This window comes from Piliocolobus tephrosceles, chromosome 6 (assembly GCF_002776525.5).
Source record: "Piliocolobus tephrosceles isolate RC106 chromosome 6, ASM277652v3, whole genome shotgun sequence".
In the NCBI taxonomy this organism is placed as follows: Eukaryota; Metazoa; Chordata; class Mammalia; order Primates; family Cercopithecidae; genus Piliocolobus; species Piliocolobus tephrosceles.
In genome coordinates this window covers 17,593,192-17,612,741 of record NC_045439.1, presented here as the reverse complement: position 1 = coordinate 17,612,741, position 19,550 = coordinate 17,593,192, and the positions used below count along the sequence as shown (strand labels likewise).

The 19,550-nt window shown below is 36.6% G+C and overlaps 1 protein-coding gene across 1 annotated transcript in view; it reads left to right on the top strand.

The window, feature by feature from the left end:
• TTC8 (tetratricopeptide repeat domain 8) overlaps positions 1-17,462 on the top strand; it is a 54,667-nt gene extending 37,205 nt beyond the window's left edge. The window contains exons 9-14 of the mRNA XM_023205411.1: positions 206-316; positions 9,566-9,705; positions 11,055-11,229; positions 11,835-11,957; positions 14,489-14,572; positions 16,769-17,462. Of these exons, the coding sequence (XP_023061179.1) occupies positions 206-316; positions 9,566-9,705; positions 11,055-11,229; positions 11,835-11,957; positions 14,489-14,572; positions 16,769-16,885 (750 nt within the window). The 3' untranslated portion in view covers positions 16,886-17,462. The remainder of the gene's footprint in view (positions 1-205; positions 317-9,565; positions 9,706-11,054; positions 11,230-11,834; positions 11,958-14,488; positions 14,573-16,768) is intronic.
• Positions 17,463-19,550: the final 2,088 nt, after the last annotated feature.

Here is a 19,550-nt window from a genome sequence, read left to right as displayed (position 1 = left end):
CCCAGGCTGGTCTTGAACTTCTTCTGTTCTCAAGCAGTCCAACCACATAAAATGCTGGGATTATAGGTGTGAGCCACCATGCCCGACTGAAAATTCTTTACTGTAGTATCTAGGAGATAATTTGTTACTAATCAATAATTATAAATGTCATAACAAATATTATTTTAAGAATCTATACTTTTATTGAAATGTATCTTGTTTTTAGGTTTATGTCTCATTGGATCAACCTGTGACTGCTTTAAATCTTTTCAAACAAGGCTTAGATAAGTTTCCAGGAGAAGTAACCCTGCTCTGTGGAATTGCAAGAATCTATGAGGTAATTCATGTTATTATTATTTTTTTTATTGATACACCATAGTTGTACATATTTTTGTGGTACATGTATATTTTAATTCCTGTATACAATGTGTAATGATCAAATCAGGGTAATTGAGTTATCTGTCACCTCAAACATTTATCTTTTCTTTGTGTTGGGAACATTACAATTCTTCTTTTCTAGCTATTTTGAAATATACAGTAAATTATTGTTAACCATAATTTCCCTACTGTACTATGAAATAGTAGAACTTATTCTTTCTGTCTAAATATTTTTGTACCCCTTAACCAACTTCTCTTCATCCTCCAGTCTCCCCACACCCTTCCTAGCCTCTGGTAACCATAATTTTACTTTTTACCTCCATGAGATTCACTTTTTTAGCTACTGCATGAGTGAGAACATGTGGCACTTTTCTTTCTGTGCCTGGCTTATTTCACTTAACATAATGACTTCCAGTTCCATTCATGTTCCTGCAAATGACAGGATTTTATCTTTTTTTATGGCTCAGTATTACTTTATTGTGTCTATATACCACATTTTCTTTATCCATTCATCCACTGATGGACACTCAGGTTGACTCCACATCTTGGCTGTTGTGAATAGTGCTGCAATAAACATGGGATATCTCTTTGATATACAGACTTCCTTTCTTTTGGATATATATTCATCAGTGGGATTGCTGGATCATATGGTAGGTCTATTTTGAGTTTTTTTGTGGAAACTCCATACTGTTTTCCATAACAACTATACTACTTTGCATTCCTATCAACGGTGTACGAGCATTCATTCCCCTGCCTTCACATCCTTGCCAGCATTTGTTATTTTTTGTCTTTTTGATGATAGCCCTTCTAACTGAGGTGAGATGATATTTCTTTGTGGTTTTGATTTACATTTCCCTGATGATTAGTGATGTTGAGCATGTTTTCATATACCCGTTGGCCATTTGTATGTCTTCTTTTGATAAATGTCTATTCAAGTCTTTTGTCCATATTTAAATTGGATTGCTTGTTTTCTTGTTGAGTTATTTGAGTTCTATATTCTGGTAATGAATCCCTTCTTAGATGGTGTATTAGGTGATTCTTGCATTGCTATAACATTGGTATAAGAATGGACAAACAGTCCAATGGAACAGAATAGAAAGCCCCAAAATGTATCTACCACAAACGGACAAAGGATACTGACATTACATTACATACTCTCTCTTTCTCTCTCTCTCTCTCTATGTGTGTGTGTGTGTGTGTGTGTGTGTGTGTGTGTGTGTGTGTATTTAGAGATGGGTTCTCACTCTGTTGCCCAGGCTAGATCACAGTGGTGTAATCATAACTGACTGCAGCCTCCAAATTCCTAGGCTCCAGTGATCCTCCTATGTCAGCCTCCTGGGTAGCTTGGACTATAGGCTTGTGCCCCCACGTCCAGCTAATTTTTTTTTTTTTTTTTACTTTTTGCACAAATGAGATCTTACTTTGTTGATCAGGCTGGTCTTGAACTCCTGGCTTCATGCTTATAAATTTTAGTCATGTCATCAAATTCCACGGAAAGTACCATTGAGATATCTTCCCTGCTGTCTAATTACTATCATTTTACAACAATTCATGATATCAGGTTGGGCAAATCCTACCACCTTGTTCTTCTTGTTTACAGTTGGTTTTCCTGGCCCTTTGCTCTTCCATAGTGATTGTAGGATTGGCCTATCAAGAACCATAAAAATCCCTGGAGGTGTGTTGATTGGAATTACATTGACTGTGTGAATGATGGGGAGTGGGTGAGTGGGCTGCCTTTCTTCCCATTCTCAATCATGATATAACTCTCCATTTACTTAGGTCTTTTTTTGTTCTTCAGTGAATATTTTGTAATTATCTCTAGAAAGATGGTGTGTTGGGGGTCCCCCAGACCACGCTGAGATTCAGTGATTTACTGGGACTGACAGGACTCAGATTTATTTCAGCAAAAGGATACAAAGTAAAATTAGTAAAAGGAAACAGCTCTTGGGGTAAAGTTCAGAGGAAACCAGGTACAAGCTTCCAAGAGCTCCCTCCCGGTGGAGTCACACAGGACACACTTAATTCTTCCAGCAGCGAGTTGTGATAACTCATGAGAAGTGATGTCTACCAGGGAAGCTCATTAGAGACTCTGTATCCATGGTTACTATTGGATGCTGGTCATATAATCACACACTGTTTATCACACAGCAAACACTCCCAGAAGTAAACAGGCATTCAGCACAAACCACACTGTTTATGCAAACAGGTTAGGTGTAGCAAGCTACGCTTATGATTTGGGGAAAGTTCATATCAATGTAGAGAACCAGTCAAATTCCCAGATACAGGCCTTTCTAAGAATAGTGGTCTCAGGCCTGCTATGTTAACTTTTTTCTATGCAGGTGTATTCCTAGGTATAACTATGAATGGAATCCTCACTTTTTTTTTCTCTTGTATTTTCTATTTGATTATTTCTGGTGGATAGGAATGTATTATTTTTTAAACTTTTTTTGTTACTAGCAACTCTTTAAATTTTAAGATCTTGTTCATAGGTCCTCTTGGATATTCTAAGTAAATAAAACAATCATCATTTGCAAATACAGGTGGTTTCATCTCTTCCTTTCAATTATTTTACCACTTCTAAAAATATGTCTTATTGCTTAGGACTTCCAATATATCTTTGAACAGACACACCTCTGCTTGAAATTCCTTGAAAATGCTAGGTATGATATTTTGAAATCATGTTAGAAAAGAATGGAATATATTAATAGCTGCTATACCTAGGTGATAGTGTATGAATGATTTTTTTATACTTTCTGTATTTTCCAGATTTTCCATAATAAACATGCATTACTTTTTAAATAAAAGTATTTTAACGTTGTCTAGAAAAACTATGATTTCCTTTTGAAATGTAATTTTTATAAATGTATAAATAGAAGACTTTGATCAATCAATAAAAATATTCTGGACTCTAAATTGAGTATGAATAAAACTTTGACCAACAAGCTAAACCAGTGGAATTCATGCTTGTTCTGGTGGTGACTATGCCAGTGCAATTGGAGCTCTGACCTTTAGGCCCTTGCCTTCTGCTCATTTCAGCCCTTTTGCCCTTCTCTTCTTAGGCAGGAAGTGCTAGCAGAAAGAGCTAGAGAACTATCCCGTCTTTATTGCATGGTTGCTGGTCAGAAGAATTCCTTCCAAGCCTCTGTTACAGTCACTGTTGCTGTGGCTGTGATATGGAGTAGCTCTGGAGTGGATTCCTTTTCTCAACCTTTCCCTGCTCTAAGTTGACTATACACTTGAAGGAAGAAAGGAGTGGAGAGGAAAGCCTCTCAGTTGTAGGAAAAATCATACACAAATAGAGTGATCAAAGACTAAGCACAGACTTGAAATAGTTGGTGGCAGTATTTCAGTCTTTTGCCTTGAATTTGCATAGTTAATTTCCCTTATGTCAAAGTTTACCACACCAAAGTCAGATTTCCAGTGTATTCTTTTTCTCTTTATGTGACAATAGATGTTCAGTTAATCAGTAAGTTGGTTTTAGCATTGCAGCCTGCACTGTGTATGCCTGTAGGGTTTTTGTTATATACATCATGCTTGTCCCTGGCTGGAGGAATTCCATTCCTCTATGTTCTCTTCTTTTTATGTATCTTTCATTGTTGAAGATATCTTTTTAAATATTGTCTATTTTAGGATGAATATGTTGAACTACTTATTGTTCGTTGTTTGTTTAAAATGATTTATCCTTGCCAGATTTCTTTGTCGGTTGTTTCAGTTTTTCTTGAGGTATTTTGTTTATTCATTTGAAAGACAGATCTTAATTTTAGCTGTTCTTTGTTGAAAGGCATTTGCAATTAAAATCCTTACCCTGGAAATGTTATTCTAGGGGTCTTCAAACCTTACTGTGTATGAAATTACCTTGGGAGTGGATGGGAAGCGTGACCGATCCTCTTCCTCTGAATCAGAAGTCCTGGAAGCTGGGACTCAGGCATCTGGATTTTTAGCAAGCTCACTAGGTGATTGATTCTGATGCAAAACAAGATTTGAAAACTACTGCAGCATTCATTTTCTGCCGTTATTTAATTGTATTTTAATCCCAGAACTTTGGGAGGCTGAGGTGGGCGGATCACCTGAGGTCGGGAGTTTGAGACCAACCTGACCAACATGGAGAAACCTTTTCTCTGCTAAAAATACAAAATTAGCCTGGCTTGGTGGTGCCTGCGTGTAATCCCAGCTACTCAGGAGACTGAGGCAGGAGAATTGCTTGAACCCAGGAGGTGGAGGTTGTGGTGAGCCAAGATCGCGCCATTGCACTCCATTCTGGGCAACAAGAGTGAAACTCCATCTCAAAAATAATAATAATAATAATTTAAAAATCTAATTATAGATTTTGTATCGACATTTTGAGAATTGGATAAAAAATAACCACTGTAAAAATCACTTGATACCAAATTTATTATATACTTGAAGTGGCATTTATATACTTGAAAATGTTATTTTAAGTCTACATTAATAAAATCTATTCTAGAACTAGTAAAATTTAAACAAATCTGATAGAGGAATAAAGAAACAAAATAGGCCAGGCGTGGTGGCTCACACCTGTAATCCCAGCATTTTGGGCGGCCGAGGCAGGCGGATCATGAGGTCAGGAGATAGAGACCATCCTGGCTAACACGGTGAACCCCATCTCTACTAAAAATACAAAAAATTAGCCGAGCGCGGTTGGGGGGCCTGTAGTCCCGCTACACAGGAGGCTGAGGCAGGAGAATGGTGTGAACCCAGGAGGCGGAGCTTGCAGTGAGCCGAGATTGTGCCTCTGCACTCCAGCCTGGGCGACAGAGCGAGACTCCGTCTCAAAAAAACAAAAAAATAAAGAAACAATAAAGAATCAATGTGTGTTCATATATATGAAAATTTAAGATGTGATAAAGATGGCCTATTAAGCCGATTGCATTACTTGGTTATTTAATAAATAGTTTAAAAATAGAGCTAGATGAGTAATGATTTATACTATTCATGACTGCCAGATTTAAAACTTTAAAGATTTAAAACTTCAAAAAATGAAACCCTGAAATTTCCAGAAGTAAACACAGATGAATTATTTGTATAAATTGGAATGAGGAAGATTTTTCTAATCATGACACAAAGTTAGAAAGCCATAATAGCAAAGATTGATAAATTTGAGAATGTCAAAGTTAAATTTTCTATATGGCAAAAACAAAAAATAGAAACCAAATCCATATACAACAAAACAAAAGGTAAAAATATCAAACAGGGAAAACAGTTGGCATACCTGGAACAGACGAAAGACTGCTTTTGATTTCCTCACACTACACATTGCTTAAAAATTGCTGAAGTTGGGAGGTTTAAACACACACACACACACACACACACACACACACACACACACACACACATTCTCATCTATTTAGTCAAGAATGTAAACATGGAAACGAGGTATTTCCATGTCATGATGTGGCTTTTCCTTAGGCTGTTTCCTTTCAGCCTACACAGCGGCCACTCACCCTCTCCATGAAAGTAAGATCACCACAGAGATGAGACAACAACCAAGTTCCAGCTGCATTGACTAAACCGCCCCCGTTTAGTACTTAGGGCTTGGTGACACCTATTTGGAAGAACTTAATTAAGCCATCTAAACTTTTCCTCTGAAGAGAATGTTTATAAACAGTGAGCCTTCCTGTGTTTTTGAACTATGGTCAACATCAACACAGGCTCTTTTCATGTGGAATAGAACACAGTCAATGCCCAGGGATTCTTGAGCCACACCTCAGCCTCCAGCTCTCCTGTGTCCCAGAGGGCAGTGTTCCACCCAAGACTCCCACACACACAATAGTGGAAGGACAAAAGATAGCATAGGATAGAAGAACAGACAAAAGATAGCAATTGGCAGCTCACAGAAAGAGAAATAGAAATAATATCTGATGTGTTAAATGCCTAACCTTTGTCATAATTAAAGATATAAAAAACTAAAACAACAGTGATAAGCCATTTTTCACTCAATCGGATTAGCAAAGATGAAGAAGTTCTATGTTATCTAGGGTTGCCCAGGGTGTAGAGAAACAAGCTCCATGTATGAACATTTGGAAGCTTTTTGCAGTTATTGATGATATTTTAAAATGTGCATGCTCTTTGACCTGGCAGTATTACTTCTAGGAATTTTCCTTAAGGCTGTTTTCATACAAGTGCACAAAGATCTGTACAAAGGTGTTTTTATAGTATGTTTTTTGGTTAAAAAAAGGAAACATGCTTGATCAAAAAGGGACTGGTTTAATATGATCTCTATTGATGGAACACTATGCAGAAGTATTATTTAAAAATATGAAGTAAAGCTTTTGGTTTTGATATGGAAAGAGTCAAGACACTGAGTGAAAAAATAAACTGTATATTGAAATGTATAGAATGATTCTGTTTATGGTTAAAATATGCACACCCATATATATGCTTATGTATGAACAAAATTTCCTGAACAATACAAAAAAAAAACTATTAACAGAGCTTCTGCCTACTGGAATTTGGGGACAGGGCATTTACTTTTAATTTTGTACCCTTTTGTAAGGTTTACATTTATTTAGCATAAGCACGTATTTTATAAGTTTATAAAACTTAATTGAAAAACTGCATATGAGGTTGTCCGTACAATAGGTGTTTCAGTCTAAAATTCCTCGAGATTACATAAATCAATTTCTGTGTCCATTAATTAAGTATACAAGTATTCAAAAGTAATTTTATAGAACCCAAAGTCTTGAACCAACTGGCTTATTGAGGCTTGAGCCTTCTTTGCTTTGGGCATTGCCACCTTTGGAAGCTGTAGAGTAGCACTGAAGCCTAGCACTGTGGAATGCTGTTGGCTTTGAAAAAGAATTTCAAATATAAAGCACATGAAGAAATATCTATAAAGCATAGATTTGGGTCAACTGGTGAATGTTTTATTAGGGTTTTATGGGACTGATAAGTTACATCCCTGTTCCTCCATGTTGAGAACCAGCTAAGAGAGAGATACAAGATTTAGACAAATGGAGGCCAGACCGTTAGCTTGATTATAGATAAAGGCAGAAGTGGAGCTTTTGGCTTTAGATCTATGCTCAAAAGGACTTAACGACCTTCTCTCTCTGGGTTAAACAGACTAATCTACTCTGTCACAAACATGGTTGTACAACCCACAGACTTTCTCCACTCAGAAGATCTTATGATTTTTCCTAAAAATGTTATGTATGTCATTTAGAATGAATTAATAAGTAAATGTTTAAAGATATCTCAGTTGCAATTTCTAGTATTAATCTATATAACTTATGTAAACAAAACTACTTCTCAGCAATTTTTAACAGTTTAAAATGAATCTTAGACCAAAATGTTTGAGAACCTCTGTTCTAATGGAAACATGGGAAGCTAAGAACATTTTTTAGAGTTGTTTAATTCTTGTTTATTAATTTTTCAGTTTCCAGAACACTAAATTTTGTGCTAAGAAATGGCACGCGATATGATCTTGCTCTAAAGGAATTTACCATATTTCATGGACTCTAAAAACATTGTTTTTCACATTTTAACATCTCAGAACTTGAGGTGCATCTTAAAATGGATAGCATCTTTTTATTTTTGTGGCCAAGTGGCAGTTGCCATGTAGTTGTCATAGTCTGCTTATATGGAAACTTGGGTAATTACTCTTGGGAGCATGGTAAACCTGGTAATGATTACTGATTGTTGCCTGAAAGCTTTTGTTGACACCTGCTGGTAAGATCAAGAAAACACAGGTATCAGCATAACAGAATGACTGTCCATAGCTTGGAAGAAAATCTTGGAGACAATAGTGGAGCACTTTTAAGAAGTATTAAAAGTGGATTTTAAATGTTCTTACCATGAAGAAATAAGTATGTGAGGCTATATATATGTTAATTAGACTGATTTTCTCACTCCACAATGTATGCATGTTTCAAGATGTCACATTGTATCCCGTAAATTTATACAATTGCTGTTTGTTAATTATAAAGAAATGCTGTATCATCATTGCATAGAACAATACTGTGTGGAAACACCTGGCCATTGATGACCAAATCAAAAAGGGATTCAGAAGAATTTGATACTTCTTGTGAAAGATGAATACTATATTTAATTTATTTTGCTTATGTATATGTACTTTATATAAAGTATGCAAAAGAGTGATCTGTGATACAATCTGTGTTTGAATATGTCTAAATATATCAGTGAGGATCAAATAAAAATTCTGTTTAAAAAAGCACTGTGTGGTGCTTCTTACAATCAGTAGAGTCTCTTATATTTGATATGCTTAAAATTTAACAAAAAGTATGAGTCCTTCTATAATGAGAACAAGTTCACATAATAAACGCCATGGAAGTTGAGAGGTAGAAGACAGCTATGTGAAGTGAAGGCATTAGGGAAATCTTTGTGAAGGATGTGGAGCCTGAACTGGGCCTTGAAGGTGGATTTGAGAAATACAACATTCATTGATAACATTAGATGCATATATTTATGATTATCAGTATTTTAGAAAGAATATATAATAACTGTAGAAGGTTTATTTAGTTTTTCATTTTGTATGTATTTCTAAGCTTGGTCTCGGTTGCCGTGTTTTCTTTCCTGGACTCTTGATCTTCCTGCTACCACGCTTTCCTATTTTGGTATGTCTAGCGTGCAGCAGTCAAGTTATTCTTTCAAAATGCAAATTTGATTGTTATTCCTCTCCTAATGGATTTTTCTCAACTAGAAAAAAAATCTGAAGTTGTCACCATGGCTGACAAAGGCCCTGGCTGCCTCTCATTGCCTCTTGCGCCACTTTCCCTTTTTCCAGCCTCATTTACCTTCGTAACCTCTCAGACTCATACATTTGCTCTTCCCTCTGCCCAGGGTGAGCTTACCCCAGATATGCTCAGGACTTGATCCTTCACTTCAGTCAGGTCTCTTCAAATAGCACCTTCTCCGAAGTGGCCCCTTCCATCAACCCTTCTGAAGCACACCCTCCCTGCTCTCTCTCTCTCCTTATCCTGCTCTGTTTTTCTTCACAGCACTTAACCTTCTATTACATGTTTGTTTGCCTTTCATACCAGATGTCACCTCCTTGAGAACAGTGACTTTCTCTTTTTGTTCATGATGTATCCCCAGGGCCTAGAGTGGAGTCTGGCACATGGTAGCCTCTCAATAAATACTTATCTAATGAATGGACTTAAATCAGTCAGAAAAAAATAATTTCTTGTCCAGTATTAATAAAATATTGCTCTTCTTTCTTGATGGAGAATAGGAAATGAACAATATGTCATCAGCAGCCGAATACTACAAAGAAGTTTTGAAACAAGACAATACTCATGTGGAAGCCATCGCATGCATTGGAAGCAACCACTTCTATTCTGATCAGCCAGAAATAGCTCTCCGGTTTTACAGGTGCACTTCACATCCAATTCGTAGAACTACTTTCCTATGAAATATTGATAAAATAGTAACAAAGATGAAATGAAAGTATAGAGAAAATAAGATATAGGCCATGTCTTTATGAAACTAAAATTTCAACACCAAGATGTATTATGAGCATTAAAGTGACATCCAATAATGGAAACGTGCAGATGTCTGGCATGTTGCAGAAACACACTGGACAACTGACTGAGTTTTAAACCCCATTGTCATTGTATGCATTAGCCATTTTGTCATCAACCAGTAACAGTTTAATAGTTACTTAAAACTTATAATCATCACTGCCTCCGTTAATACCAGTAAACATAAAGACACTGAAATTGAAAGGTGAAAAGATTTGCGAAGAGCATTTGGCCCCATGTTCTGAACCTTGATAAGGACCTGAAACAGAATCACCTGTTTTGGGCAGCATTGTCAATTCTTGTCCAAATATTTTTTCAGTCTAAATAAATTATATTCACTGATTCTTCTTTAAGTACTTATTTCATTCTACATATGACTTCTGAAATTAATTTTTAAATTTTGATTTCCTCTTTAGCCCTTGGGTAATATACAAAGAGATGACTGACAGCTGACAAGGGTTCTTTCCAAATATGTGTTGGAGGCATAAAATGTAATAATAAGAACGCTATTCTGTGCATCTGCAGCTGACTCTACTCCCCAGCCCCCAAAGTGGGTCATAGGTTTCTCACAGCAGCTGGGCTGGATTTTCGTTTGCTTATATGAACTCGCTTGTCCTTTGTCCCATGGGATTAATGATGCATAGAAGCAAATGGGGCTCTTGAGCTGCAGTGTGAAAGCTAAGTGGATAATGTGAGGATCCACTGATGGTTTTGTCTTCCTCAGTGGAAGCTCGTTGGAGTTCAGTAGACACAGCTGAAGCACAAAGTACAGAGAGCCAAAAATGGGTTCCAACTCAGCTGAAAACGTAGAGGTTAATGCTAAACACAGTCCTCAGATTGAGTTTTAGGAATTTACCCTATGGGCAGCAAAGCTTTATAAAGCTGAAGTGTGTGGGCTTTACCTTTTGTGACTATTTCTTATTTTGGTTCTCTAACAAAGCATTTGGGGAGAAAACTTAGATCAGTTGTTTTTCTTTGTCTCTAGACACATTCCCCGTGACTAGTACCATTATAAAAGAGCTGTTTGTATTTGCTTTAAACATTTTTTCATTTACTATAACACGTTGTATTTATAATCTTAAGGAGTATCAAAAATCACAAGATGAATTCATTTTTAACTATGTTAAAATATATATATATATGTCTTAAAACTTTCAAAGTTAGTCTGACACCAAAATTTGTGTGTTCTTTTTTGAAAAGGCGACTGCTGCAGATGGGCATTTATAACGGCCAGCTTTTTAACAATCTGGGGCTGTGTTGCTTCTATGCCCAGCAGTATGATATGACTCTGACCTCATTTGAACGTGCCCTTTCTTTGGCTGAAAATGAAGAAGAGGCAGCTGATGTCTGGTACAACTTGGGACATGTAGCTGTGGTATGTTGTCTTTCTGATACAATTTCTGTTATAGAAAGTTGGTTTGAGCCAGACGCAGTGGCTCATGGCTGTATTTCCAGCATTTTGGGAGGCTGAAGCAGGAGGATTGCTTGAGCCCAGGAGTTCAAGACCACCTTGGGCAACATAGTGGGACTCTGTCTCTACAAAACATTAAAAAATTAGCTGGGTGTGGTAGTGCACATCTGTAATCCCAGCTACCCTGAGGGCTGAGGCAGGAAGATCACTTGGGCCTAGAAGGTCAAGGCTGCAGTGAGCTATGATCGTAGCACTGCACTCCAGCCTGGGTGACAAAGTGTGAGACCCTGTCTCAAAACAAACAAAAGAATTAGTTTGAAGAAATTTTCAGGAATTATCCTAAATCCAGGTTGGTTGTAGTCTTATGGGGAAATTTAGAAGTTTCTAGGAGTCCTTGTGGCTTATTTTATATTCTCAGGTTAAATCTACTTATGTAGAATTCATGTTGACTTCTATAATTGTATGGCACTTGATGCTTTTTGTCTGGTAGCAGAAGAGATATCTATGAGGAAAGAAGGGAGGAGGAAGTAAATGGACCCATGGGTGTGAACATGGACTTTCTTTTGTAGGGAATAGGAGATACCAATTTGGCCCATCAGTGCTTCAGGCTGGCTCTAGTCAACAACAACAACCACGCCGAGGCCTACAACAACCTGGCTGTGCTGGAGATGCGGAAGGGCCACGTTGAACAGGTCGGTGAACTGGCAGCAGCACGCTGGGCAGTCTGCTTTCTTCAGAGAAAAGCTGTCATGTGTGGTAGCGTTACAGCGTATGTTATTTTTAAATGAGCTCTAGAATCTGACAGGCATGGATTTGAATCCTAGCTCTGTTGCGTATTAGCTGTGTGACCTTGGGACAAGTTACTTAACCATTCTGAGTCCAAAATAGAATGTTTGATTTTATTAGGACAAATCTGCACCTCCCCAGTCTTCCCTATCTTAGTGAGCTGTTCTACCAGTCACCATCCCCTGTCTACTACATAACCGCTCAAGCCAAAATCCTTCACGCCACCCCTGAAACCTCTCTTTTTTTATTGCTTCCCCCTGCCACACCTGCGCCCACATCATATTCAGCAAGCCCTGTCATTCTGACCTCAGAGTCCCATCACATTCTGAGCCTGGCCACCTTTCTCCATTCCCACAACCCTTCTTCAGACTGCCCTCATCTCTTGCTTGGACTACTATGAGAGCCTCCTAGCTGGTGTTTTCGTTTCCACTTACATCAGCAAGTAAGTGCACTCTATGATACACTCTTCTCAGGACAGCCGGAGAGATTTTTTTTGAATGAAGACTGTTTAATACTACTTTGCTTAACATCCTCTAGTGCCTTCTCCTTGAACCTGGAATAAAATCTGGACTTGAAACCATGCCTATGGCCTGAGGCCCCAGGTGACCTGGCCTCTGGCTCCCTCTCAGACCGCATCTTTTGCCACTCCTTCTTTCCCACTGACTTGCAGACACGTCGCTACCTTGCTGCTCTGCAGACAGACACTGCTCTGTCTTCCTTTAGGGCCTTTGGAGTGTTCTTCCTTAAGATCTTACAATGACAAATTTCTTTCTTGTCATTCAGGTCTTAGATTAAATGCCAGCTCCTTAGAAAGGTCAGCTCCCCCATCAGTCTAAAAGAGCCCTTGGGTGCTGTCACATCTCTTACTTTTTTTCTTCACAGTATTTACCACTTTATCAGATATTTTCATATTTATGTGTAGGATGTAGAATGTCAGTTGCATGAAAAGAGTGACCATATCTGTCATGTAACTGTTATATTCCCAGCGTCAAAAACAGTACCTGCCACATGGTAGGTGCTCAGTCAATATTTGTGGAATGAATGGACGATACATAAAATAGAGTGTAACAGTAGTGACTTGAAGGGATTGTTTGTATTAGATCATGCACTTGGCATAGTAGAAGCATAGTATGGAGCACATGGTAGATGCTTAATAAATTGTATTATTATAATGATATATGTGAAACAAAAAGTTTAAAATACTAAATATGTTCATACAATATTAGTGGCAATCAAGGGCAAATATTATTACATTCCCCACTTTGGAGATAAAGAAACGGAGGCTTGAGGAGGGTAACTTTGCCCAAGGTCACAGACGTGGCGAACAGCATTGCCAGTACATTAGTCTGGTCTTCTAAGCACAATGATAAACTTATAACAACAACAAGGAAAGAAAGGTCATTGGATGTTACCTTTATTGCATAAATTCTCCCAAAGTAAGGAAGATGGATTTATAGTTTACGGGCTGTTCTAAAATGGACACTTGTTTGTCAGGAACTTTGCCTATATTCATATGATGAAACAAGTGATTTTTGTGATTTTTCTCTGTTCCCATGTTGGTGATTTTCTTTTCCTCCTACTTATTGTAGTTTCTCTAGCATACAATTGATTTGAAATGTTTTGGTGAAAGATTTCATAATATGAACTTCATTTTATTAAAAATTACATCTGTCATTCTATATGAACTGATATCACTTTGTTTTCCATTTAAAAAGATATACAAATTTGTCTTCAGGGTCATGGATAGAAGTTTTAGATGTAGCTACAAGTTGAGGGGTTGTTAGCAGCTTGTAATGTCGAATTTGTGGTCTTAATGAATGTATAAGCCTCTCATGCTAATCAGTGGTCTCTGCATTATATGATCCTATGATCGCAAAAAAAAATGTGAATGTTATATTTTGAGTATCTTAGAGAACAGAAAGCTTGTCATATTCAATTGCTGTCTCACTAACAAAACTGATCGGCACTATATTAAATAGTCGTTCACTGTCATCCAGCACAGAATTTTGGGCTTTGAAATTTACAATGGTTTTTTGGTTGTTAGGTAATTAGAGCCTGCTTAGTCAATCAACATCAGTAAAAACTAGATTAAGAAGAAAGTTGTAGTATTGAGAAGATTGTATTTCAAATTGCATGTCATATTGAAATACAAACTTTATGAGAACATTGGTTCCCAAATAACTTTAAATGTACTCTGAATTTTCAGTTCTCTTATTTTTTGTGTTTTGTGAAGCATTTATTATTAACATAATTTTGGCAAGGTATCAGTGGTTAATTGTATTTCATGAGGAATGTTGTCTGTATTTATCACAGGCTCATGTTATTAAGTCCTGTCATAGGTAAAGAATTCTTTTACCAAAAAAAAAAAAAAAAAATCACAAATATAGTGCTGATATATGTTCATACGCCTTTGGTTTTTCTTTATTTTTATACACAGGCAAGGGCACTATTACAAACTGCATCATCTCTAGCACCCCATATGTATGAACCGCATTTTAATTTTGCAACAATCTCTGATAAGGTATTCTTTCTTTATTAATTTTTCATCTGATCTCTTCTTTTTTGTTTTCTTGGTTTTAAAAAATGTACAGATAAATAAGGAAATTCTAACCTCATCTTCCTGAAAGAAATGACCTTTTAAAACTCTTAATTACTCTATTAAATTTATACATCTTTACTTCAAGGGACAGTTTTTAAAACTTTTAATTTATTGCTGAATATTGACTAAACTCCATTATAGATTATAGAATTATTCTATGTTTTGAAATATGGCATTTAGTCATTGAAGAAATTCTCATTTAATAACTCCTGGTTTGGGAAGTATTTAGCTATTGGCTTTTACAGCAACAAAATCCTGTGTATCATTAGTAGATCATATTGCCACCAAGTTTCTGGTACAATTGCTGTAAAATTAGTGATATTCTAATGTGAAAGCTATCTTAGCTATGAAAAATATGGGGGAAATGAAACTTAATACTGTATTGCAAGTCAGTTAGTATCCAAAAGCTAAAGGGAACCACATGCCATTTTTAACAATAAGAAAACAAGCAAAAGACATCTAATAACTAGCTTGTACTTGGAAGGTGAGTCTGTTTTGAGAATAAGGAAATGGCTAAAAATATTTGTGATGTAAATTAGGGTCTTGATAGACCGTAAAATATTTATAAAGATGTTATTTTTCATAGCATAAATATGAAGTCATCTACACTGTCATTTCTATATTGAAAATAAAATAAGCTGTCATTCATGAGTTGTAATTATTGAGCACCCGTAAGTACCAACCACTGTTCTGGGTGCTTTACATACTTTCTCTAATTCTCCCAACTACCCTGCCTTCCTCACTCATTTTTTTCATGACCGATGTTCTGTTTATTGAGCCTTTGCTATATACCAGGCCCTGTTTTTGGCACAGAGGATGTAATGATGAGTAAAAGACAAAAACCTGTACCTCAAGCAGCTTAATTTCTAATGGAACCCAAGGCTTAAAGAGGTTGAAAGACTTCTGCGTCCTGTGGCAGTGGTAGATTTCAGATTCACACCCAGATCCCAGTGATGTCCATGTGTTTCCCACTGCACTGTGCTACTGCTTAGTTAAACCCCTAAGAGGGCTGGCTTACCTTCAGGAATAGCACCACATTTTAATAATACATAACTCAAATGTGATATCTTCTTTAAGCAAAAGGCTACACTTCTGTAACAGAAAACAATATATTAAAAAGAAGTGTTATGATTTAAAAAAGGGAACTTAATTTCTGTTTTAATACATATATATCGTTACCAGAAATCTACCAGAATTTATCTAGATTTTTTGAGTATATACACCAAAAAGCCCTTCCTTTTTAGAACATATCCATGAATAAAGATATACTCAGACTATAATTAATAATTTATTGTATATTCCAAAATAGCTAGAAGATTTGGAATACTCCCAACACAAAGAAATTATAAATGTTTGAGGTGACGAATACCCCAGTTACCCTGATTTGATCATTATACCTTGTATGCTTGTATCAAAATATTGCATGTACCTCATAAATATAAGTTATGTATCAATAAAAAGGATACATTCAGACAGTATGTGTGTTTTTCTTTGGGAATTAATATCAAGTTCATTGAAAAGCAGAGACATGCTTTATAAACTTTTAAAACCAGATATTTTCCCAACATTATTGTGCCAGCACCACTTAAAACCTCTCAAAACATGTTATTATGCCTTAAATACAGGAGTTTTTGCTTAAATTTTCTGTCTAAAAGGTAACAACTCTAATCAAAATATGTTTTTGTTTGTGGTACCTTACAGATAGTTTTCTCTAAGTTGTCTGAGCTGTCTAGAGCTGGCTGTTTCAGCATGCAAATGTCATTTTACATTTATAATACTATCATCAGTGACAGGAAAAGAAAACATAGGTTTCTAAATTCATTACCAGACAGCTGTAAATTGTTTATATAATTGGTTATTTTATCTTTCTCACATACTTTTCAAGATTGAATTATAATCTAGAATTCTAAAATCAAAGTAGCACAATTAAGCAATTCGCCTTTAAAAATCCTTTGAGTTGTGATGTCGGTTGTGGGCTTGTTAAAAAAAAAAAAAAAAAAAAAAAAGGAACCCTTTGAATTTCTACAGCATGCAGACACTATGTCTTATATTCTTTTTTACTTCCTTATTCATTTTTTCTGATCTCATTCTATGGTCTTATTCTTGTATTTTTTGCAGATTGGAGATCTGCAGAGAAGCTATGTTGCTGCGCAGAAGTCTGAAGCAGCATTTCCAGACCATGTGGACACACAACATTTAATTAAACAATTAAGGCAGCATTTTGCTATGCTCTGATTGTTCCTGAGACCACATATGTTCTTATGAAGAGGCATTATGCAAGGGGAAAGAATTACTATGTCTGTGTATGTATGTATATAGTGTAATACATATATTTTACAAGCCTGTCCTTGATATTAGTGAAGGTGATATATAAGGGTGACACAGAATGTATAATGCAAATTTCATAGTAATAGTAAGTTTATAAAATAATATAAAATACAGGATTTAAACCTTTCTAAATAGATCATGAAACTTTCTCCCACATTATATAGTAGATGTTTGTTTATAATGTTTACAAAACATTTTGGTGAATTCCCTCAGTGTTTTATAAATGTACATTTTTTAAGGCCTTAAGCTGACTATTAGCCATCATGTAGCTTAAGGAGTCTGAAATCTGCCATTAAAACTGCACCTTTAAGCCAGGTGTAGTAGCATGTGCCTATAGTCCCAGCTACTTGGGAGGTGGAGGTGGGAGAATTATAGAGACTTTCCTTTAGACTTTAAAAATGTATTTAAAACTATTTTTATTAAATACTTTGTGATTTCCTATTAGGTTTTAAAATAAATCAGTGTGTATAACACCATCATTTCATTATTTTTTATGAGTTTTTATTTTAGTCATCTCAGGTGAAACAGGTTTTACAGAAGTCCAGTAATCTTAGAAATTGTCATTATTTTAATTTTATTTCAAATGATGTACCACCAATTCTGCTTTTTCCTAAAAAGTGATTTATGGGATGTCACATTATTAATATAAGAATATCCAGATTAGAAATAGAGTCATAGGCCAGGAGTCCCACTTCTGGTCAGCCACAGCATGGAAGTGAGCGATATTCCAGTACCATGCATGGTACAGCAGTCCTAGAAAGGCTCTTGAACTTTTCTCTGCCTTATTTAGTGGAACACTCATTACAGTGTTCACACAAGGAAATATGTTAATGGGACAGGACCACTCAAACTCATACTTTGGACTTTGGGATCTCCATGTTATTTTCCATTTTTTTTAACTTGATGAAAACCATTTGATAGATACTTATATTCTGTTCAGATTTGTATAAATTGTGTACTCAGCTGACAGAACAAAAACATTGAATTCAAGGAATGATAGCTTGCTCAAGGCTAGAATTCATTACAGACAAGAAAGCAAGGCCCCACGTCACACAGCTAGTTGAGGGTACATCCATGGCTGCAGCCCAAGGTCTTGTTCCTGCACCTTAGACTTGAACATTTCTTGGTTCTCTGTGATGTGTTAGTGCTTATTTAGCCCTTGAGAATTTCCTCAGGTACTATCACATTTCCTAATATTGTAGTCAATATTCAAATTCAAATGGTATAATGTGAATCATTTTCTTAATTTAAAATGAGAACTAATAAGAATGGCTAAACATTTACTGAGGATGTTGAATATTCCCACTGTTCTAAGCACTTTATGGGAATGAATTCATTTCATTCCCACCGTAGTCCTATGCAGGCTGTTATTATTCCCATTTTACTTATGAGAATACTGAGGCATAGAAAAAAGCTTATTGAACTAGTAGTAAGTGCCAGATTCAGGTTTAGGCAGTGTGGCCCCTTGAGTATGTGCTCTTAATCACTATGCCAAATCACCTCTCTGTGTTTCTGCTGTAAATAAATCTACCACCATTTAAAATGAACATTGTATGTATCAGGAAAACTGAATAATAAGGGGATATTAACACAGCAAAAAATAAATGATTCAATTTTCCTAAGGTGATATGGCGGAATTTTGTCTTGAATTTCTGTGAATTCAGTGTGAGCACCAAGGCAAAGAATGACTCCCAGTGGCTCAGGGCAGAATGGTGACATAGCACCATGGATGACTATATCAAAGCAACATTCAGGATGTCTTGGTAACATTTCTTATGGACTGCGTAACTTCTGGCTTCTGTGCCAGCGTTTCTGTAGAAAGAACAGAAAGAACGCTAATAATTGTTTTCCAGTTTTCCGTTGTGGCTAAAGAGGTGTTCAATCCATAAATACAAATTGTTCAACCAAAATTCTCATCATCGAGCTTACTTCTAACTGATGAAAGTGAGATCTGGCAAGAAGGCTTCCTGTGCTGAAACATTACCGAGGTTAGAAGTTCTTCCTTCTTTACAAATGTGTCATGGCTGAGCCAGTCCCTGTAGTGATAACTCTTCCATTGCATTTCTGAGTGTTTTTTCCCAGGCTCAGTTTGTCCATCAGAATACAATTTATGGCCTACAGATAAGAAAACTAATAAAGGCAACATGTCACTACATTATTATTATTATTAAGACAGAGACTTGCTCTGTCGCCCAGGCTGAAGTGCAGTGGCGTGATCTTGGCTCACTGCAACCTCTGCCTCCCGGGTTCAAGCAATTTTCGTGCCTCAGCCTCCCAAGTAGCTGGGATTACAGGCATGCGCCACCACACCCAACTAATTTTTGTATTTTTAGTAGAGATGGGGTTTCACCATGTTGCTCAGGCTGGTCTGGAACTCCTGGCCTCAAGTGATCCACTGCTATGGCCTCCCAAAGTGCTAGGATTATAGGTGTGAGCCACTGCACCCAGCGTCTCTGCATTTTGAAGTAGTTTCCACTACCAACTCTTCACTACAATGAGGGATTTCTGTCAGGGCCTTTCAGCTGGGATTGAGTTTAAGCATTCAGAAAACAAATATTTTAGGACGACTGGC